Here is a 24,903-nt window from a genome sequence, read left to right as displayed (position 1 = left end):
CGCATGCAGACTTTGAATAAATCACATCATAGCCTTGTGTGGTTTAATATTCACAATCATATCTTGATTTCGATTTTATTTCAATGGATAGTTCAGCCCTACACAATGCAACAGAGACACGTGTTGTTTTTGCGTTATTTCGCAGCACACGATAATTTTATCTCATAACATTCATTTCAGACTGCAAGCCCACAACTTGGGTATCCTCTTTCCAATGGCGCTGGAGATTCAGTAGCGGCGGAGCACCACTGCTGAATGGCGGTGCAGGAAACACTGGGCCACAGTATCCACGACTTGTCGACATAGACCTAAAGCATCAAATAGTGGTAGACCTACTTGACTAGTCAACTAGTTAACTAGTTGGTTCAACCCCTACCAACCAAGAAACTGTCCTCCTGCTGTCACCATATAGAGCAATTGGGGTCCTTGGTATTCACGACTTGTCAAAATTGGCTCAAAGCATCAAATAGTGGCAGAGCTTATTGACTAGTCAACTAGTCAGTGCAACCCCTAATAACCAAGAAAAATAATTTTCCTCCTCCTATTGACATAAAGAACAACTGGAGTTACATGGTCCAGTCGACACAGTCTAAAAGTACCAAATAACGGTATAAGTAACTGATTAGTCGATGTCAACTTGTCAGCTCAACCCCTGCTATCAAATAAATTTTCTTCCTACCATCGGCATACAAGCGCAAATGAAGTCACCTGATGATAAATGATGATAAATACTTTATTGTCAGACAAGTCTGAAATTTTCCATGCATCACAGCAGCTACATTTACAGCATCACAGAGAAGACAAAAAATAGGACCAAATAAATAAAAAAAAAACAAAACAACAAAGATGCATACATTTAACATAACCTGATCCATGACGAGAGCTAATCGACTACTCGCTGCAACCCCAACAAACCAACATAATTTTACTCCTACTACTGCTTGTATAATAGATTTGTTGATCTAACTAACAGACTATATGACTAATTGACTACAAATTAACACAGTTCATAAGGGGCAACATTAAAATTACATTTAAATCTTTAAGTTTAGTAGATCTTTAGAAGAGGAAATTCCATGGTGGGAGTTACCTCAAATACAAGAACTGACAATCACACTCAAAATCAAAGTTGTTTTTAGAAGGCTCTGTCACATCCTGGATGAATCATTAATGGCTCAGATTTACGAAAGCAGACAAAAACTTTCCTTATCCTTTCCTTTCCTAATGCTTCGAGCTGCTTTGTAATAGGGATGCTCCAATACCATTGAGAATGAGTACAAGTACTGATAATTTTTTATTTATTTTTTTTGTTCTCGCCGATACCGTGTCCAATAACTGTTTATTTTTATAACTCAATATCAGCAGTTTATTTCAATTTTATCATCAAAACTGTGTTTAAATAAATACATTAATTCAAAAGTTTATCAAATAAAAGTATAACAATTGATTTTCAACATGAAATTGTATTATTTTTATCAAATTAAGTGATTTTATACAGAACCTCACAGCACAATCCTAAATACAACACTGGAATTATTTTTGTCAAATAAAGTGCTGCATAACAGAGCATCACAGATGTTAGACACTGCTTAAATATAACACAGTTACTATTGCTTTAGTATTATTCTTAGTATTAGTATAACAGTGAATATTACATAACTATACAGTAGTGATCTATTTCTGTCATACTTTTTTCAGCTTTTATTTTGGAGGTGCTTTTATTTTGAAGTGTTTCTGTGGAGCTCTGACGTAATCACAGCAGATTCCCAATGCGGAAAAGCAGGTCGCTATGTGAATCACAGTAGTTATTAAAACGCAAAAGGCTGCTATATAAATCAATAAATATGTAGTCTGTATATGACTCGTGCTAAAAAGTGAATTAGTGCTCTGCCTGCTGTCATCTGCTACAGAGTATGTGATGCTCATACATTTTTTCTGTGTATGAGTCAAGGATCTCTAAAGGTATGAGCAGTTTGTGTCTCTATGCTTGCACAACACCGGCTCCACACATTCACAAGCACTCACATTAAAACGCTGCATGTGCAAACTATCTATTTATCTCATTAAATCACAGCTTTTGCTGTTAAATAATCTCACTAGGACATAACGTGATTTTAATCTGTGCACTGAATGTTTACATAATGACATTCGTATGTCAGATGGTATCGGTTTTTGGTATCGGAGCATTTTTACGAGTATGAGTACAAGTACATGAGCGTGGTATCGGACCCGATTCCAATACCAGTATCGGTATTGGTGCATCTCTACTTCATAATATAATGGCCTTAATGTCAATCAACAGATTTTTTGATCCAGAATTTATCCCGTTACAGGTTGTGTCGGTGATGTTTGTACAAGTTAAGAGTTAACTTGTGCCCTGAAGCACTAAGTGTCTCTTTTTTCCCATCTGAGCGGTAATGACAGCCGCAGCGGTGAAGGAGGCTGGTGTCAGCTGACCCTGCTTTCAGCCCGTAACAGGAAATGTGATCTTTACAGCAGCTCCCTGAAAAACAATCTCGCTATTGTCAGCTTGACTCTCCTGCCTCTCTCGTTCTCACAGGGGAAAACGCAAAAAATTGCTTGCAATGAACATCTTACCATCATTCCTGTCAGCTAACAAATAAACCTGTCCCTTTATGTTGCCCCACAGGTAAATCAATTCAAATTAACTAGCACAAAATCCCAATGGAATTTGACACAAAATAAAGGCAGTACAGCGATATAGCTTCAGTTTGCAAGTTATTGGTGTCGAAAAATAGTTCACCCAAAAATGAAAATTCTGTCATAATTTACTTGAACCATCTGTATGACTTTAAATTTAAATGACTATAAATGGGTAAATGATGACAGAATTTTCATTTTTTGGTGAACTATCCCTTTAAACAATCAGCACATTTGATTTAGTGCTTTAGGGGTAGAAATTATGTCAGATTAAATTAGATGATTGAATACATATATACACTGACAGCTACACAACTGAGGAATTCATGTTGAGCTAGTTTAAATAAACTGTTGTTTAGTTACGCAACACAAAATGATTACTAGTTCGGTCGCATTGCCCATTTTCATCTGTATTATAAACTATGACGAAACTGAGACCCTTGGTCATTATAAAGGTATCGGGTCTCAGGGTCTACATAAATCATAATGTGAGAAAGACAAAAGCTCGGCACTTCTATAACAGAACGATCAGCAGCCTTCACAAGTGGTCCACGGGGCCTGGTTACAGCGGAACAAAAGAGCGGGAGCGGTGTTGGATCCCTCTTCAGGGCACGGCTGAAACCTTACCCGCTTGCCGCCAGCCATGACCTCATAGTGTTTTTCCTGCGAACACATCGACACGCTGTGGCGCACGCAACCCAACCCGTCCACAAGCTACATGACTCTAGACTACAGCTTCAAGCAATATCTAATCCCAAGCATTTCAAGTACATAAACATGCGTTTATGTTAGTTTACACTAGCATACGCTGAGTCAAGACTATTAATGGATGTAACAATAGTGCTTGAATTGTTTAAATTGGACAATTATCTAATATTAGGGAGAGAGCCGCCATATACATTGAGGGGGTCATGTCCCCCCCAATGTCTGCCAAATGATTACCACCGCCCCCCCCCCCCCCCAAATATTCAGGTTAGTGGTCCATCAACAGCAGTTTTTCAATGATCAATTCTTCTACTTTTACATTTATCTTTGGCTGAAAATTATGAACCATCAAGACAATACATCAATATATCAAATCTGTGCAAATCAGTCAACTGTAGCTTGTGTGCGCGTAATCAAAACATGTAATTATTTGTTAGTAGGAAATATATTGTTAGTCATATGCAAAATTAATTAATCATTACTAAACATAAGTCATGCAGTCTTTTGCATGCTTAAATGAAAGTACACTGCAAAAAAACGTTAACCTACACTGTAAAAAATTGCTGTAAATTTACGGCCAAATTCCTACAGCAATCTACTGTGATTCTTAAATACAGTAGTTTGCTGTTAAAAATGTTGCATTCTGGGAGATCAAGAGCAGGCTCACTGTGAAGTGACTAGTTTTACGGTAAATAGCTGTTCTGTGCAAGGCATTAGGGGAAAATGAACATTTAAAATCGTGATATCATCTTGGTGAAAGCTACAGTGACATTTTGAAACTTATATTTTACCACCCAAAATGAAAATTTTAGTTTGTGGCACATGGTTAGTGTTCATGATGTTTCTGACCAACACCTCTGTTCTTTATCATCTCACATCAGCCTTCACTTGTTTGTCTAATGAGAGACATTGGTTTTTTATGAAAACAAAAAAAACCAACAACAATCTGTACACAGTAAAATAACAGTATAGCACTGCATTGTGAGTTATAATGGTAAAATACCCATAAGCCTTTGCACTTGAATAAGTATGTATGCTTTGGCAATGCATTGGGGCTTCAAAAAACAAACAAAAAAAAACCTAAAAAACAAATATACAAAAGTTTTTATTCAGATTTAATAGAAGTATTAGTTTAATTAGTGTTGTTGTTTTGTTATCAATAGTTGTGTTTTGTTTGGAGTCACCATTATAGTGATTAGTGTTCTCTTGAGCTGGCACCTTGGACCTTCTTTATTATTATATTATGTTCTTCCAGCCAGTCAATTTATGTTGAAGTAAAACACAAGTTGTTGCACTGTGCTACTTGGAAGACAAAACCTAAGTTCAGACTGAATGTCTGATCCTACCTTTACAATATACTATATGTGATGCATTACACATAAAAACAAAAACAGTAATGGATATTTCAGTAAAATGTTATTAGAGTTGATATCAAGACACACAGATATCAACTCTCGGCATACAAAACGCAACAGTGGTGACAATTAACGTAGAAAGTAAAGCTGAACATTAAAATACAAGTAACTTAGACTACAACAAAACAACATCAAAATAAACCAGTAAATAGTAAAAAATCGAAGTCATTTCTTCGTGCCACAGTGCATGCTGGGAACATAGCTGTTAATTTCAACAACACTAGATAGTATGTAATTTGACAGCTATATGCTGCTAAATTACAGTTGTATACTGTAGCTGTAAGAACAGTATCTAGCTGTTAATTTCAGCAACAGCAAGACACCGTTAATTTTACAGTAACATGTTGGCAACCCTGCTGCCAGTTCTTTACTGTTTTTTGATGAGAAAACTGGCTTCTGGGGTAACATCTAAATTAACTGGTAACATTGTAGCTTTGAAAAAAAGTCACATTTGAATTAGTCTAAAGTAGGTACCTCATTCTGAGTAAGTCAGCCTCTTATGACATAATGCATAGTCAAGCAGTGCCAAGTCACTTAATCTATGTGTACTAGAGAGTGCAGGTTACAGTTACACATCTAGTAGACTGCAGTCTCAAACAGGGTCTGTTACTATAGATGCAATCAAAAGCATGGCAGCCCAAAGAGCTATATCACATTCTTCACTGTCAATCTAATTCGAACACACCTGAAAAGTGAGCTCAAGTGAGACCAATGCTGATGTTCAATCTCAACTGAACACTTCATCATCTCCAAATGATCACGACTTGATCTGATGAGTTCCTATTGTGATATTGCTCAGATTTCATCAAATGAAAAATCTGCACTATAAATACTCAAACTGTTGATCACAGAGTAGATCTCAACAATACCAAAAATGAAAAGAAAAACATGTAATTATATACGTAAATAGTACAGACGATTGCATTACTTCTGATCAGGGATCCCACCTTTTGACCAATGAACTTCCATGACTTTTCAAGTTTGGGATTGTTGCTCGATAAGGATTTTTTTTTTTTTTTCATGACTTTTCCAGTGCTGGAAATCACAAAATTAAAATTCCCTGATATTTTCAGCTTTTCCAGGGCCGTGGGAACCCTGCGTAAAACGTATTTTTAGTATAGGCTGGCATATTTACATGCTAGGTACAATAAAAGAGGTTGTCACAATTTTCTCGAGAAGCTCCATAAGGTGTCAACATCTCTGAAATGAAGGTATAACATACCTGCCACTCCCCAGCAATGACTGTCCCTTTGGTCTGACTCTATGATTAGTCCCGCTGCACAACTTCCATCTGTGATGAAAAGAAGTGGAGATGTTTTAGTGATCTTTTTTATTAAGTCTTTCACACCACTGCTAAAAATGTGCCATGATAACCATACTAAATCATATAAATAACCATACTAAATATATAACCTTACTTAAGATGTTACTACAGTAAAACAAGTGGTAACTACAGTAGGTATTAGCCACAACTAAACACTCAAAATGTCATCAAACAATAACATTAAAAAAATATTCTGAAAGTAATATTCTGAAAGTTTCTTACACTGAGGGAGATCTCATATAATATGATTTTATAGTATCAACAATGACCATAGTACTGTAACTATGGTATTTTGGCAAAGGCTGTGGTTACCAGGCTAAATTTTCAAAGGACATACTTTATGGTCTGATCTCATTTGCAGGGTCAAACATGCAGTAACATACAAAGGCTTTCACCAAACCTGATGGGCTGCCTACCTAGACAGCATTTAAGTGCATCAAAGACATTCAAACGCCCCAAAAATGCTGTCTAGGTAGGCAGCTCACTAGGTTTTGACACAGGCAAATAGTATACAACCTGAAACTCTTTCTAAAGTTGAAGGATGTGCTTCAGGCCTCAAGACAGTTCCTTTAAATGCAGAGAGAACTACAGGGTTTCTCAAGAGCTATTTTGGAGAGGCCACAGTTTGGATGTTTAAACCCATTGTCTGCTTGTCTGTCTGTTTGGTTTCCTTTGTCCTTATATGTATGTACATCTAAATATGCATATGTTCCAGCAACATAATGCTTAATAAATATTATGCATAATATTTAAGTGCACAGACACTGTAATCTGTACTGTTAGGTTGCCTAAATTTTGTAAGTACTGTATATGTCTTTGTCTATATCTTTGTTTTTAAATGTGTATACGTTTGATCGAATAATGTGTTGCGTAAAAAATTTTAAAAAAAATCAAAATTATTATTTAATAATAATAAGGATGAATCAACCTCACTACATTTTATTACACCAATGAAAGTGATTTTAAGGGTTAGATCGGGTAGAAATAACTCTTTATAGTAGCAAAAGCACATTTAACTTTTTTAAGTGTCGGTAAAAACTTTGACTCAAAATTAGAAGTCGCGCTTGATACATAAGACTCAAATAATTCATTAATGGCAACTATTCTAAAACACGCAAAAATAGAATGACACATCTTAAAATAAGCGACGCTAAATATATGCAAAGCATTCGCAGAGCATCCGCACACTCAGACTGGAAAACCCAACTAAACTAAACTTCCTTATAAAGACTAAAGCAAAACAGCATACCGTTTAATAATATGAACTATTAAAGACGCGTCTCTACCTTATGAGAAAGATATAAGCATGCAACAGGTTGATATTCCCTTGTTTGACACTCCTTCCTTTTGCAGTCTTTTTAAGTCTTCATGCCTTGTTTTAAAGTCCAAATAGATTTTTGTTGTTGTTGTTTTTTTCCCCCTTCCTGTGTTAAATCTAGTTTAAATCCTTTGTCAGTAGTCTGACATCCATTAAAAAGGACTAGCAGCAATGTTCGGCAGTGCTGCAAGAGAGAGAAAGTGAATTATTACAAGTATCTCGATAAACCCCGCCCCTGAGGCGGACGAAAATAGAAATGTGGGCGGGCTTCACCAAAAATAGCGTGTGACGTCACCCGGTTGCAGCATTCTCGCATGGTTTCATTTTCTGTTGTTTCATTGGCTGGGGCTGCAGTCAATCCCACAGCGCGCATCAACACTGCACTCTAGTGTACTTCAAAGTCCTGTACTCACAGCTGAAACCACTGCAATAAAACAGGTCATAAACAGACAGAACTTTTTCGACGTTGTTCAAAAGGAACTTTTCCACCAGAGTTCTTTTTAACTGTTCGAGATATATTTTGTGCAGCCTAATATTAAAGGGATAGTTCACCCAAAAATTGTAATTCTCTCAATTGTAACTCACCCTCATGCCATCCCAGATGTGTATGACTTTCTTTCTTCAGCTGAACACAAACAAAGATTTTTAGAAGAATATCTCATCTCTGTTGGTCCATACAATGCAAGTGAATGGGTACCAAAAATTTGAAACTCCAAAAAGCACTTAATCACAGCATAAAAGTAATCCATAAGACTCCAGTGGTTAAATCTATATCTTCTGAAGTGATATGATAGGTGTGGGTGAGAAATAGATACATTTTTAAGTCTTTTTTCACTATAAATTATCCTCCCTGCCCAGTAGGTGGCGATATGCATGAAGAACGTGAATCGGCAAAAACAAAAGAAGAAGAATCTAAAAGTGAAAGTGGAGATTGATAGTAAAAAAGGACTTAAAAATGTATCTGTTTCTCACCCACACCTATCATAAGCTTCTGAAGATATACGTAGATTTAACCACTGGAGTCTTATGGACTGTGCTTTTGAAACTTCACATTTTTGGTATCCATTCAGTATTTGGTCAAACCTTCTGCTTATTTGCAGTTTTAAATGAAGAAAGAAAAAAAAGAAAATCCAGATTTTCAATGAGGTCTCAGACTTATGGACCCCACTATTATATGGTCATATAGTGCTGATCAGGTGTTTAGACTGTATATTTGAAATAATTAAATTTTTTTTTTTTAAATAGTGCATTAGGGTTATTAGGATACTGCTTTTATACCTGCAATTTTACATATATTGAATATTGCAATTTATACTGCTTTATATTTTACTCTGCAAAATGTCCCAACCACAAAATAAAGACAGTTTACCTGTATGTTATTTACAAAATGGCTTAATACAGTCTTAATGCAGTTATAAGTTTAATGAACATACACATTTATACATCTTTGAAAATTCATGTAACTACAAGTGAAGTATAACAGTTTCTCTTATTAAAAGACATACGTAAGTGCATGGATGCAAAACAGTGTACATATGCATACAGTATACATGCATATCTGTTTATACATCTGTAATGGGTTCAGGATGGGCAAGGAGGAGGCAGGAACCGGCAGGACAGTCACCTAAACTTTAATGACGTAATTGAACTTAAAACAACATAAAACAAACATAAACACCCACACACAGCACAGCCGTGTGTGTGTGTCTCTCTCTCTCCCGAACTGGCGTCTCCGGCTCCCCTTTATCTTTCTCTCCTGCTGATTAGTTGATTCACCCTCATGGCCCGGCCACGCCCTCCTCTTCGTCACAATCCTCCCCCGCCTGTTTCAGGCCGGGGAACCATCCAGACTGGCCTACTACCCCCCCATCTCTGGAGGGGAGATGCTGCCCTTCCGGCCATTCCGCCGGCCAATGGTCCACCCTGCCTCCTGGGAACCTGGGGAGAGATGAGGGCAGGGAGAGGAGAAAGGGGAAAGGAAAGGGCGAGCGGGAGAGACACAGAGAGAGAGAGGAGAGAGAGCGAAAAACTTGCTCGCCGGTGCCCGGTCATACCGTCGCCTGGTCCTCAGCCACTCCTCCACCCTCTGGCGGACGACAGCCACTCCTCTCCGGGTGGATGGCAGCGAGTCCTCCGACCCCTGGTGGATGGAACGGCTCCTCCCCCTCCTGGTGGATGGCAGTGGTTCCTCCGACTCCCGGCGCCGGCAGCGACTCCTACCTCCTCCGGCGGACGGCCGCTGTTCCTCCACTGCCGGACAGCAGCCTCAAGGGCTCCACGACAGCACATCCCTCCTCGGGTTTCGGCACCAATGTAACGGGTTTAGGATGGGCAAGGAGGAGGCGGGAACCGGCAGGACAGTCAACATAACTTTAATGATGTAACTGAACTTTAAACAACATAAAACAAACATAAACGCACACACACAGCGTGGCCGCGTGTGTCTCTCTCTCTCTCCTGAACTGTTGTCTCTGGCTCCTGTTTATCTCTCCCACTGATTAGTTGACTAAGTGCTGGCTGTGCACCCTCATGGCCTGGCCACACCCTCCTCCTTGTTACAATATCTTTTAAAATTGATATCATTTCCTTTCTTTTTGTCTTTCTCTGTACTGAAACTGAACCGGTCAGCATTCACGCGCCACACACACGCTCTGAAACCCCAACCTGACCTGTTTCTCAGAAACCAGGACACACAGTGGTGTTCTCCGGAGGGTTTCTGATTTCCTCTGAGAGGCCCGCACATTCAGTTCTCGTCACTGACTTACATCGGTTGTGTCTCAAAATCTAGTGTGCTTCTACCTAGACAGCATCATTTTAAGCTGCCTGCCTAGATATCATTCTTATGTGGTCCAAAATTGCCGTCTATGCTGTAAAAATGTAACAACATCTTAGCATGCAACTTTTCACAATAATTGCTGCAATTTCAACTTGATTTTATGAGTTTTGTACTCCACTGCCTTCATCAGGGAATAAATTAAGTTGAAATAAAAAGTGATTGAAAACATGCAATAAACGTATTACTGCAGGTTGTAACTTTGGCACTACTTGGATTTTACTTATTATAATAAACTTAAGATTTCAATCTTAGTGGGTTGACATTTTTAACAACGTCGTTTGGCAGCTCAGCTCACTATATTCTGAGTCACTCTCATTGTTAGCACACTGCTTTGAATATGTTTAAGAAACTTTAGATGAAGTCACTGCGCAACAGTTGTTATAAAGAAGATACAAACACAGAAAGTGCACTGAATTGACCATTTTATTAATATTGGCACTCTTTCATGCATACCGTATAAGTGTTGTCAAATGTCACAGGTTTGACAGTGTAGCTGGTTCCAGCAAATACATATTCTCCATGCTATTTAAGTACTTCAATTAAACACACACATTCATACACACATAATGAAACTAATGCAGTGCTATGCGGCACCTAATGCTCCTCTAACCGGGGGATCCCAACAGTCTTACCAGAAACCCTCATCTGTGTGTATGTGTGTGTGCGTGTGTGTGTGTGTTGTAATTACACAGTCCTTCAGTCTGAATCATATCCGGCAGAAGCCGAAAATAACAAGACCATGATCTGACACTGAAGCAGCACAGCAGGGGAACAGATGATACACACACTAACACATACATACACATGTGTGTCAATGTAAATTCTCCTACACTGCCAGCAAAACCCAATCACACAAAATCTTAACTTTCAGTAGGCTCTATTCACGTGAGTGCGCAAAACGCAGCACTATGCGTTACGACTGTGCTCAACATCTTATCAAATTTTCATGAGATCACTAATTCTAAGTGCAATTTCCATGCCAGCACAAAGCGCAAGTTGCCGTGTGTGGGAGTGTCTGCGCTATCTGTGGGTGTATGCGCGCCAACTGTGGGTGTTTTGTATGTTAATGAAGTGGAGCAAAGCGCAATTTGCTATTTTCCTGAGAAATAGGTCATTGCGCTAAGATGTTTGAAAAGCACATCTGTTTTCAGCACAAAGTCCAAACTCAGTTCCTGCATTTGCAGATTGGAGATTTCACCAGCAGGTGGTAATAAAATCTTTAAGTCATGGTTTATTTTTCAAGTATTATTTTTGTTAGGTTTATATTTACAATATATTTGTTGTATTATATTTGTATTTATGATCTAATTTATATTGGTATTTTTCCACCTGTTGATGCAGTTAATGCACAAAAGAACATAAGTCCATATTTCTATTCTTCAAATTCATTGCATACAGTTCATTTACACTACTAACTTCTTATGGATGTGCTGTCTTTGTTTTTATCACTGCTTGACAGGGAACGGGCTATATAAAAGGATGCAGACGGTGCCGGAAAAGAACATTAGAATGAAATTGCACATGACCCAGCCCAATGACGCTTTGTGCGCGCAATTTCGCCAAACCCACTTGTGCCTAGACTTAGCACATGCTTGCACGAAAATATCAAAACTTCATGGCCATGCCCACTGACTTTGCATGTATTTGACTTATGGCATAGCACTATGCTTTGCACTAGTGCTCTTAAAAAAGGGTCCAATATGTTTAGTCTTTCAAAGTCTATTCTATTCTATTCTATCCTACTCTATTCTATTCTATTTGAAAGCTATTGTATGATGTAAACTGAAGAAGAAATATATAACATTCTGCACTATTTCTAGGTTACTATTAAAAAGTAAACAAACTTAAATTTTTACTTTAATGTCAGATTTCCTTGCTTTCATTTTCAAGATGCTCTTTGGAACATTCTCAAATCATGCTGGATAACATGGATCACCAGGTTTTGCACAAACTTAAAGAGTCCAGTTCAGCTTGAGTGCATGCTGTCAATAGAGTAGGACAAACCAAATAATTTGAAATTCTAAAATTCATCCAACTGTTATGCTGATAATAGAATATGTAATGGAAATGCTTTTATTACTTAAAACAGAAAGGAATGCAAAATAGAATTTTAATGAGTGACCTCTGACTTTTGGACCGGTAAATCTGGCTAACATTGTTTATTTTCTAATATCTGCATAAACCTCAGCATATCAGACAACAAAAGATACGCACATGCTTATTGTACTGAGCTGCAAATAAGCTTTTATGTTTACATTATGAACACGTTACATCAAATTGTGAAACTCAAGAACAATAATGATCAGGGGGTTTCTGTCTTTAAATACCAGTAAAAGCTGAACGTATGCTTTGTTCAGTATGCACAGGAAGTGGTGAGCCTCCAAGTCACACATTTCTAGAGAGACACACAACCATATTCAGGTAAATACAAATGATTTCACTCACATAGCCTTGACAGCTTAATGCAAAGAGGAGATATCAGACAAGAACTAGAGAATGATTTTTACAATTGCAATTTGAGGATTGCGATTTCACTTTTTCAGATCAAGAGTATCTTGAAACATGCAACTGCACAATATTCTGGAGTTATATAATATTATTCAACCATGTTTAAGAACACAGAAACTGAGGTTTGCTTTATGCAAGATTTTTCACTTCTGCTGAATATATATATATATATATATATATATATATATATATATATATATATATATATATATATATATATAAAGAGTTTTAGAGGTTTAAAGGGAGTTCACACAAAAATTTTGATTTGGTCATCATTTTCTCAATCTCAATTTCATTCAAAATTAAAAAACATTTGTCCAGGAAGCTCATTTCCATACAATGAAAGTAAAGTGGAAATGGGGCTGTTGAGCTCCAAAAAAGATTATGAGCAACACAAAAGTACCGGAATTTCTGAAATCACAAGATTACTGAACTTATTGGATAGCTTTGTTTAAAGAACAGACCAAAATTTAAGTCGTTATTCACTGAAAATCTTTGTCACTGAAAATGCATTTGGCATCATTAGCATTAGACGTGACACGATCAACTGAGTCTCATGACAAGTCCTAATAATAGTACTAGATGGCAAAATCATAAGAAATTGATGAGTTGGCTCAAATAGAAATATACAACTTTTACTTCCATACAGAAAAATAAAGAAACCAACAATGCTATTATGAGTTTTCCAAAGTTTAACCCCCATCCCAAACTCAAACATAAAGTCTAACCTCTGACCTAAACCCTAAATCTAACCATGATTTTAATAAAAAATTACTTTTGTGAACTGCGGGAGAAAGCTAAATAAAAAGCCAAGACGTTACCTTTCTTTAAAAAGTGTTTGATAGAAGGCTAGTTAGATTTTGATGCCTGTATTGTATCGATTTAAAATTTGATTTGTTAATAGGTTGGTCTTTATGGGAATAAAAGTCGTACCTTTTCGTACGAGGCAAGTCTTGTGATATCTTACAATTTTGCCATCCCGTACAAATTATTACGAGTTTTTAAATGACTATGTTGGGTATGATACATTTTCATGTGTGTACAAGTTTTATATCAAATGTGCAAATAAGATTTGAGTGCTGTGACAAAGTGTAAGATTTTCAGTGAATAACGACTTTGGTCATTTTAGTCTGAATACAGCAAATGAGATGAATGGGCTATTTCAATAATACATTTATAGTGATTTATTGTCATTTTTTAGAAATTTAGGTCAATGTATGCTTTCGTTGCATGGAAAAGTGTAGCATTAACATTCTTCAAAACGTCTCATTTTGTGTTCCACTGAAGAAAAGTTATGTGGGTTTGGAAAGGCATGAGGGTGAATGCTTTTTTAAATGGGCATGTGAATGTGTGAAGCACAATAAACACAATCTAAGGTCAAGTTTTGGCATCATTGAGCTTAATGGTGTTTCAGGAGACAGAGAAAGAAACTATAAGTCATTATTCCTCTTACTTCCCGACAAACACAAACTTAAGCTTAGGTTACAAACTAATGAGATCTTCTCTAACAGTCCAACTAGTGTATAAGAGGCTCTTTTTACCCCCTTGTTCAAACACTGTTACTCCTAATCATAAACATGGTGTGTCCTTTTAGCCAAATAATTAGCCAACCATAAAAATGTCAGTGGAAATTCACAATGAATGCAGTCTCATGGTTTTCATTTGGGAATGAAACTCAGTTTAGTAAAGAGGAAAGACTGAGGCTGTTGCCTTTATTTTTTTATTTATTTTCTTTTACAGATTTTTATGGCTGTCAGGTCAGGTGAGAAAACAGCAGTAACACACCACACATGTGACCACATGTGTGAGTTCAGATTAAACTTCTTTGAGTGATGGTGTATGTTTTGTAGTTTGGTGGCTGTTAAGTCAATAAAATGATCAACCATTGTTACTAAGGCAAGCGTTCAACTTTTCTCGACTTTCACATCCTGTCACCAACATTCATTGTTGCTTGTGTCACTGGAAATTGCTCTCATTGATAATGAAAGGGATCGTGTCGTTTTGTTTTTAGTAGATAGCTGGCAGTGTGAACGGCCATTTACACTAAAGGAGGGACCCGAGCCATATCTAGAGACCACAATGTCATCCAGAATTGGGGGTAGACTCTTTTGACATGGGCCAGTAAACAGCCACCTTGTAACCACCTAGCAACACCCTAGAAACCACCCAGAATTCCCTAGCAACCTCATAGCAACACTTTAAAAATCACTCAGAACACATTACCAGCAACAGCAAAGCTCTGGTTTGCCCCAGAACACCCTAACATCATCATGACAAGTTTTGCATAGACAAGCACCACCTTATTGTAATACATGTTTCTGGTCTTTTTGGAAATAATTAATTAGTGCATGTTGTAACAAACGTATTAAAAGTTTGTCGTAATAACTTTCTCCTCCTGTGAAATGACATTTCATATGATGTCTGTATACCTTTTATTTTTCAAGCCCTGCCCCCCCCAGCAACCTGCCATATACAGACACTTTTCACAATCCAATCAATTCCCATTGGATAAAATAAAGTCCCACCTTATTCTTTTCATTGAATAGCCTCCTTTCACTCAAATATGGCAGATTGAGGAAGTATAACGAGTTGCAAATGCTATTCCATGTTGACTTTGTGAAACACTGATATACAGCCGTAGTTATTAGGTTGTTGTTGTTCGAGAGATCACAAGGTTTGTCCCACTTGTTTCATACTGAAACAGCTTTCTCTCTTTGAATATCTCCACAGAATTTGGAAAGATGATGGCTGAGCATGCCAGCAAACTGGTCATATGAACCAACCAGATTTGATTAAATCTCTTCCTCTAAAATAACCTCCACACACACACACACACACACACACACACACACACACACACACACACACACACAGTGAAATGTGAACATGGCAGTGTCCTCTAGTTATGTGGCAGGTTTGATTGGGTTGGGTTGTGTTATAATAGCAGCCATTGATAAGCTTTAATCGTATTCTTTGTGGCATTTGGATAGACAGTAAAAGAGAGTTATGCACAGGCCCGGGGTCTGTTGTGTGGAAATGTCAGCATCCAGTTCAACTTTCAACCACCCTTTACCCTTTACTGCCCGAGTATATACCATCCCAAAACCCTGCTACTGATCATTCCTATGTGAAAAGTAGGCATACATTTGTTTCTATGTGGCAAGAGGAGAGGAGATGAGATGAGAGGAGAAGAGCGAAGATGGTTGGAGATGAGAGGAGACAAGAGAAGAGAAGACAAGAGGAGAAGAGATGACAGGAGATGATTGAAGATGAGAGGAGAGAAGAGAAGAGGAGAGGAGACAAGAGGAGTTGAGATTAGAGGAGATGATAGAAGAGATATGAAGAGAGGAGAAGAGATGAGAAGAGACAAGAGAAGAAATGAAAGGAGAAGAAATGAAAGAAGATGAGAGGAGATGATTAAAGAGGAGAGGAGACAAGACAGGACAACATGAGAGAGACAAAAGGAGACAAATGGAGAGGATGTGACCATATAAGACAAGAGGTGAGAAGACAAGATAAGAAGAAAGGACACAAGAAGAGAGGAGACGATTGCAGGTGAGAGGAGACAAGACAAGAAAAGATGAGAAGAGAGGAGACAATAGGAGAGGAGATGAGACGAGACAAGTTGAAGGGAGACGAGATAAGAGGAGACGAGATGAGGCTGTTGTAGAGGAGACAAGACAAGACAAGAGGACATGACAGGAGAGGAGATGTGAGGAGACCAGAGAAGAAGAGATAAGAGGAGACAAGAGGAGATGAGATTAGATGAGATTAGACGAGATGAGACGACAGGAGAGGAAACATGAGGAGATTATATGAAGGAGACAAGAGGAGAGAAAACGACTGAAGAGGAGAGGAGATGTGAAGAGCAAGAGGAGATGAGATGAGAGCAGATGTTTGGAGAGGAGATGAGATGAGTGGAGATGAGGGGAGATGAGGAGATGAGAGGAGACAATAGGAGATGAGAGTAGACAATTAAAGGGGAGAGGAAATGTGACGAGAGGAGACAAGAGAAGAGACAGTAGGAAAAAGAGGAGAGAAGAAAAGAGAAGATGAGAGGAGACGAGACGAGACGATTGAAGAGGAGAGGAGACAAAAGGAGAAGAGACGAGAGGATATAATAGGAATGGAGATGAGAGGAGATGAGAGGAGACAATAGACGATGAGAGGAGAAGAGATGAGACAATAGGAGAGGAGATGAGAAGAGATGATATGAAGGAGACAAGAGGAGAGAAAACGACTGAAGAGGAGAGGAGATGTGAAGAGCAAGAGGAGATGAGATGAGAGCAGATGTTTGGAGAGGAGATGAGATGAGTGGAGATGAGGGGAGATGAGAGGAGATGAGAGGAGACAATAGAAGATGAGAGTAGATAATTAAAGAGGAGAGGAAATGTGACGAGAGGAGACAAGAGAAGAGACAGTAGGAAAAAGAGGAGAGGAGAAAAGAGAAGATGAGAGGAGACGAGACGAGACGATTGAAGAGGAGAGGAGACAAAAGGAGAAGAGACGAGAGGATATAATAGGAATGGAGATGAGAGGAGATGAGAGGAGACAATAGATGATGAGAGGAGAAGAGATGAGACGATAGGAGAGGAGACGAGAAGAGATGAGGGGAGACGAGAGCAGACAAGAGGAGAAGAGGTGAGGGGAGATGAAATGATAGGAGACGAGAGTAGACGAGACAAGATGAGAGGTGAGGGGAGATGAAATGGTAGGAGAGGAGAGGAGACGAGACAAGATGAGAGGTGAGAAGAGACAATAGGAGAAAAGATAAGAGGAGACAACTGGATAGGAGACAAGAGGAGATGAAATGAGACAAGATAAGAGGAGACGAGAAGAGATGAGACAATTGGAGACAAGGGGAGAAATGACAAGAGAAGATGAGAAGAGAGGACAAGATGAGGGGAGAGGAGAGAAGAACAGATGAGACAACAGGAGAGGAGATGAGAAGAGACTAGAGGAGATTAGAGGAGACTAGAGGAGAGGAGATGTGAAGCGAGAGGAGATGAAATAAGACGATACGAGAGGATATGAGAGGAGAGGAGATGATTGAAAAGGAGAGGAAAAGTGACAAGAGGAGACAAGAGAAGAGACAATAGGAGACAAGATAAGAGGAGACAACTGGATAGGAGACAAAAGGAGATGAAATGAGGCAAGATAAGAGGAGACGAGAAGAGATGAGACAATTGGAGACAAGGGGAGAAATGACGAGAAGATGAGAAGAGAGGACAAGACGAGGGGAGATGAGAGGAGAGGAGATAAGAACAGATGAGACAACAGGAGAGGAGATGAGATGAGACGAGAGCAAAACAGACAAGATGAGATTAAATGAGATAAGACGAGAGGAGAAGAGAAGAGAAGAGAAGAGAAGAGAAGAGAAGAGAAGAGAAGAGAATCCAGAGGATAATTTTATTACTCAGGAGATTAAATGGAGGTTTAAGTTCCTTATGAGAAATAAACATACACAGATGAGACAGTTGTTGACATACAGAGTAAAGAGTTATAAAATGTATGTGGACAGAAAATTTCTTGGCAGGTTAAGTTCATATTGACATCTCTAACTCTAACAGATTTAAGGATTGTGTTGCTAGAGCACAGTTTGAGACATTGTTGAGACCTCCGAAATTCGAGAGTAGCCGCGTGTAATATTTGTAATAATGTCTTTCTCTCAGGAAAAATCTGACAACCAGGAGACTTTATTTAAATTAATTTTATTTTATTATACTAGTTTACTCCATTTGCACTGTTATTTTACTTTATATTGCACTGCATTGACAATACAAATGTACAGTTGTTTCCATGCCAGTAAAGCACACTGAACTAAAATTGAATTGAGTGAGAGGGAGTGTCGGGTCACGGTGTGCCAGAAGGGTCTGTCCCTGAAGAACTCTGCAGGAATTTGGAGAATGCTGGATAAGGAGGGAGAGAAGTTACAGTCCTGGGAGAGAAAGAAACCGGGACGGGAAGAAAAGGGAGAGGCTTTAGAAACACAGAGAAAAAACAGATGGAGCAAAAGCAAAAGAGATGGTGTGGATTGAGAAAGGAGAGTTTAAAGGAGAAGGATCAAGTGTGCAGTGTGTTTGTGTGTGTGTGTGTGTGTAAGTGTTTCTGTGTGTGTGTGATGGGAATAGGGATTAATAGGGAGGAGTATTTCAGGGTGCGGTGTGCAGCAGCGTTATACTTCAGATAATGTGACTCATACATGACTAAAGCAAGGCAAAGCAAACACAACACTACAGCACATTGTGTGTGACAGTTTACTTTGGCTTTCTTGGCTGAGACCGGCCTCCAGTTGCTAATTAAAAATCCCATGTCAAGAGTTTAAAAAAGAACAAAAGCCTCGTGGGAGGTGCAGTATTCCGAGAATCTTGGAATGGGTTCAAGTTCTTTGAATTTGGGAATTTTTAGGCACTGATTTTGTCATATGTAACTTTGTCTGCGTTTTGGATTTTGATCAGTTTCCAGAAGCCATTTTTGGTTGCAAAAAAAAAAAAAAAAAAACCTTTGCATAGGAGAGGTGGTAAAGGTTGCCACTTGCATGAGGTGCCACATGACATGATTTTATAACTGAACTGTGGTGTGCATTTTTCACAAATGCAGATAATTTTTTTTTCTCCCCTTTTTCTCCCCAATTTGGAATGCCCAATTCCCAATGTGCTCTAAGTCCTTGTGGTGGCGTAGTGACTCGCCTCAATCCAGGTGGTGGAGGATGACTCTCAGTTGCCTCCGCATCTGAGACCGTCAACCCGCGCATCTTATCACGTGGCTTGTTGAGCGCGTTATCGCGGAGATATAACGCGTGTGGAGGCTTCACGCCATCCACCGAGGCATCCACGCACAACTCACCACACGCCCCTCCGAGAGCGAACCACATTATAGCGATCACGAGGAGGTTACCCCGTGTGACTCTACCCTCCCTGGCAACCGAGCCAATTTGGTTGCTTAGGAGACCTGGCTGGAGTCACTCAGCATGCCCTGGTATTCGAACTAGTGAACTCCAAGGGTAGTAGCCAGCGAGAAATGCAGATCTTTATGGCTTCAGAACACTTCCAATATAGTATGCTAATTATGGAGTTATATGTTGCTTTCATTTTATGGAAGATAGCAGCTTGGACATTCTGTTAAATATATCTTCCATATAAGAAATAAAAGTCTCATTATATGTTCCCATGGCTCTGTCTGTTTGGCTGTAAATCTATGTCTTTAAATATCCAGCAGTGGGTTTTAATTCACACCCTTTCACACCCTTATCTCTGATTCCAGATCACATCTGTGTTTCTAAAAGATAATGTGTATGTTGGTGAGATCCATAAAGAAGAAAAAAATATAGAAAAAAAAAATAGCAAAGTATGAGGTGTGAAAAGAAACACATATAAACAGTTTCCATGCTCTTTCCAGTGTTTTCGGGTATGTGGGTACATGTGGGCAGCTCAAAGCAAAGCGGCGCTGAGAGTTCAGTTACTGCTGCTGGTGGTGGAAACCATTTCAGATGTGAAGTTCACGTACATCAGAGACCCCATGCACATCAGCATCATGTTTTACCAGATTACAGCATGGAAAAAGTGCAAATACAGGGGGATGGGGCATGGGGCTTGTCAAGAGAAACACACTTATGTTGGAAACAGTCCAAAATTAAAATAAATGAAATTATTAAATTAATAAAATAAAAATAAAAATATAGAGAGTACTTCCTGACATGCACAAGACTTTGTTAGACCATTTTACCTTCATTAAATTAATATTCAGATAAGATGTGGTTAAATGTGTTTACAGTTTATTTTACATTTATTGAGTTTTTTTCCTTTTTGTTATTTAATATAAATGTTGCAATTTATCTTATATACTTTTGAAACAGTATGAATTTTAATGTTTATTCCGATGCACTATTTTTTATGAATTATTAATGTTTATTCCTAAAAAAACTAAAACAATACATAGCTCAATGAAAATAACAGAACGCAGGTGTCTCGAGACACATTTTTAAAAGTTGACATTCTTTATTAACTTGACACGGCGTATGAAAAATGCGACACTCCTGCGTGAGATGCTGAAAAAAGAGTGAGATGTGGCACAACGGTCAAAGAAGTCTGTCTTACACATGCTTACATAGAAAAACATTTGAACAGCACAGACTATCTATTGCAAAATGTATTTGGTGTGAATGGGACTTAAATTTCAGTCTGTGCCTCACACAGAGCTATCGTATGGCTTTAGACAGTGTTACTTTTTTTACACAGTTTTTTTTTTTTTTGTCTGATAAAAATGTCCTTTAAATGTAGTTAATATTTTGGCATGTCATTGTAGCACGGAGGAGGGTGGGGCCAGGCCAGAATGACGCATGCCCGGACCCCAATCAGCCTGATGAGACGAGCGAGAAATAAAGGTGACCAGAGAGGGCAGCTCGAGAGAGAGAGAATTATGGGCAGCTGCCCTGTATGGGTTTGTGTGTCTTTTTGTTTAAGTTTATTATTAAACTATTATTTATATTGTGAAGCCGATTCTCGCCTCGCCTCATCAGGCTGATTGGGGTCCGGACGTGCGTAATTCCGGCCCAGCCCTGCCCTCCTCCACGCTACAGTCATATTCATACATTTTTGTTAATCTTACTCTTACTAAAATAGCATATAATTTCAGATGTCGAAAGTAACATATTTTAGTTGAGAATAATGTGCAAAATAAATGCAAATTGTAACAGACCAAACTTTAACCTTTTTAAATTCAGCATATGATTTATCAACACAAACAAGGATATAGCTGATTAATGTCAGCTACTGACCTGTTTCAGTGACATCACTTTTTTTCCTGCAGCCGGCATATTTGTGACCATCAGCGGGAGAAAACAATGGCAGTGAATAGAAAAACACCCCTAAAACGATCTCAGGAAAAACATAAAAAAATGCTTTTGATCCATGCAAAGTCCCAGGAAAGGTGTATACAGGTCAGAGGTTAGCACAAATATTGCCAATTTTGACTTTCGCAAACATTTCAATATATTTAATCCACGATTTATCTCCGTATGCCATCAAGTCTGATGTGTGACCGGCAAGTCCACACGCCTATCGGTACATCATCGTGAACATCTCTCATTCAGAAGTTACAAATGTTTGTTGTTCCCTGTCTGTCACTCACTCGACGTTGTGTCGATGTAGTGACACTAGGGGTCACTCTTGGGAGCCCGAGACACCTCTGGTCTTTGATAAAAGGCCAATGAAAATTGGCGAGTGGTATTTGCATGCCACTCCCCTGGACATACGGGTATAAATGGAGCTGGTATGCAACCACTCATTCAGATTTTCTCTTCGGAGCCGAATGGTCATGCTCACTGAGCTGAATACTACTGTTCATTCACCTCTGCTGGATCTGACGGCGCATTTCAGCGGCTTCTCCCCCCTCTGCACTGGTGCACTGCAGAGAATGCCCCTGGGCGCTTCGGCAGAAATAAAAGAGTATATTTCTCTAAAAGAGTATATTTCTCTAAAAGAGCGGCACACACGGAACGTCTTTTTAAAGACGCGTCTTTTTAAAGATGCTTTTCCGATTGTGTGTTATTCCTGGTTGCGCTCATTATCTCTCGCCTTCTGACGGTCACGATCACTGTCTTTCGTGTCTGGGCACTGCTCACGCGGAGACAGCGTTAGTGGATGGTCATGTTCTCATTGCGAGAATATGTCCTTGGCAACATTGCGGTCGTGGCTCGCCTTCGTAAGAAAGCAACCCACCCCAGAGGCTCCCGCCTCGGTCCTTTTACCCACGGGTATGAGGCCAGCGCGGCTAGCACTGGGGGTGATTTGGGGACACCAATGGGACCGCCTCTGCCGGGTATCCCCGCGCGGACCTCCCATTCCCCAGCATGCTCGTCTGCCCCGATCGCGCTTCCGGATGAGTCCGCCGGCTCGTCTCACGGCGAGTTCGACCTCTTATTTGGAGCCCACAGAAGTGATGAGGTCTCGAGCGCAGCATCTGAGAGCGGGCTCGTCCAGTCGGAAGCCTCAGCTGGGCTCCTCCCTTCGGGGTCGATTGCCCAGTCACAGGCTGACGCGGAGATGACGACATGCTTTCCCGGGCAGCCACGAGCGTCGGCTAGAGTGGAACTCACTGCTCTTCCCTGAACCCTCACGGCTCAGTGATTGGTTCCTGGGCTCGCGGCGCCGCTCAAAGCCACGCCCCGCCCCCGGTTGACAAAGTCACGGGAGGCACTTTTTACTGCCCAGTCCCGATCTTTTCAGCTTCCCTGCCCTCACTACTCTCGATGGTGGGGCAGCCAAGGGCTATTCGGCAATGCCCCGGTGGATAAAGGCGCTCGCGGTGCACCTATGCCCGCAGAGCGCCACCACCTGGCGTGGGTGCCCAAAGCCCCCATCCAAGGCTTGTAGGTTTACGTCGTCTCTGACGGCCAAGGCCTACGGTGCCGCTGGACAAGCCGCCTCCGCCCTGCACGCCATGGCTCTCCTGCAAGTCCGCCAAGGCGCTAAAGGAACTATGGCATGATGCAGGAACTGCGCTTGGCGACTGACCGGCGCGGTCTCTCGGGCGGACGATGGCCAAACTAGTGGTCCAGGAGCGCCACCTTTGGCTAAACCTGGTCGAGATGGGTGAGGACGACAAGACACGATTCCTTGCTGCCCCCATTTCCCAGGCGGGCCTATTCGGCGACACCGTCAAGGACTTTGCCCAGCAGTTTTCGATGGTAGAGCAGTAGATGGATGCTAGCCGGCATATCCTGCCCCGGCGCGGCTCAAGATCCTGCACCCCGTCTACTCATCGCCAAGGGTGTCCCCCTGTGGTGACTGCACTGGCTCCACCGCAGCCTGCCCCTTCGGCCCGGCCCTGGCATGAAGCCCACCGCAGGAAGCAGATGCCACCCATCTCACGGCTGCCCAGAACCCGTGAAAGGCTTCAAAGTGCCCTTGAGACAGGCAACCCAGGGACAATGAAACCCGCTGCTCTGGAGCTGGTAAGGGGGGCAGTGGTAGCTCAGCGGTTAAGGCTCTGGGTTACTGATCAGAAGGTCAGGGGTTCAAGCCCCAGCACCGCCAAGATGCCACTGTTGGGCCCTTGAGCAAGGCCCTTGACCCTATCTGCTCCAGGGGCGCCGTATCATGGCTGACCCTGCACTCTGACCCCAGCCTAGCTGGGATATGTGAAAAAGAAGAATTTCACTGTATATGTGCAAATGTATAATGTGTGATAAATAAAGAAAATTATTAATTATTATTATAATTAATTATTATTATTAATTATTCATTATTAAATTATTAAAGCAGATCTCCATCTTTTTGTTACCTTTTGCATTTAATTGCACTGCATGCCCATTGGCTGCAGTACTCAAGAGATCAGCAAGAGCGGTTTCCTTGTTCCCTGGGTCACGTATCCAGTGTGCACGGCCGTCATCAAGACCACCGTCCACCACACTATTTGGCAGGTTTGGCGCTCCATCGGCGGTCTCCCGCCCCTGAGCGTCCAGCTGTGGCACAAATCTGCCCCCGATGTGACAGTGTCCACGGGTCACGAGGACAGGCCTCTTCCTCCCCCATCCCAGACTGTTCCGGGGGTGGTCACAAGGAGCCAGGTAAGTGTTTGATGTCCTTAGACTCAGCACGGCCACGATGTGGTGTGGCACCTCGAGCTCCGCCCCGCCGCGAGGCCCCACCTGCCGGTACATCCGATGATGTTGTCCCTTTGGTCCCCCTTGCGCGGAACTTGGATGCATGGCTTGTGCTTTCCAATCTGTCACGAGGGCTGGTTCTGACCGTCTGACTCAGCTGCGCGATTCACTTCGCCGGGCGTCCGCCCAGGGTCAGCGGTGTCCACTTCACCTTGGTGAAAGACGAAAACGCTGCTACCTTGCGTGGAGATCGCTACCCTCCTACGGAAGGGCACGATAGAACCTGTCCCTCCAGCTGAGATGAAGAAGGGGTTTTTCAGCCCCTACTTCATCGTACAGAAAAAAGGTGGTGGGTTGTGGCCAATCTTGGACCTGTGAGTTCTGAACTAGGCTTTACACAGACTCCCGGTTGAGATGCTGATGCAAAAACGCATTCTGGCGAGCATCCGGCATCAAGATTGGTTCGCAGCGGTAGACCTGAAGGATGCGTACTTCCACGTCTCAATCCTTCCTCGGCACAGACCCTTCCTG

The 24,903-nt window shown here is 40.7% G+C and overlaps 1 protein-coding gene across 2 annotated transcripts in view; it reads right to left on the bottom strand.

Moving 5' to 3' along the window:
- The window catches only part of LOC127420025 (histone deacetylase 7-like), a 121,356-nt gene that overhangs the window by 77,809 nt on the left and 18,644 nt on the right, over positions 1–24,903 (bottom strand). Inside the window, exons 1-2 of one of the 2 annotated variants that reach the window (XM_051661946.1) lie at positions 7,392–7,618; positions 6,004–6,072 (exon numbers count right to left, since the gene is read on the bottom strand). Coding sequence is in view for 1 of the 2 variants with exons in the window: in XM_051661945.1 (XP_051517905.1) it covers positions 6,004–6,072 (69 nt within the window). In the remaining variant the exon portion in view is untranslated. Of the gene's footprint in view, positions 1–6,003; positions 6,073–7,391; positions 7,619–24,903 lie in introns of those variants that run through there. The other variant, XM_051661945.1, reaches the window with a different exon arrangement.

Source organism: Myxocyprinus asiaticus, chromosome 29, assembly GCF_019703515.2.
Source record: "Myxocyprinus asiaticus isolate MX2 ecotype Aquarium Trade chromosome 29, UBuf_Myxa_2, whole genome shotgun sequence".
Lineage (NCBI taxonomy): Eukaryota > Metazoa > Chordata > Actinopteri > Cypriniformes > Catostomidae > Myxocyprinus > Myxocyprinus asiaticus.
Note: the sequence above shows the minus strand (reverse complement) of the source record. Positions and strands in the feature narration are given on the sequence as shown.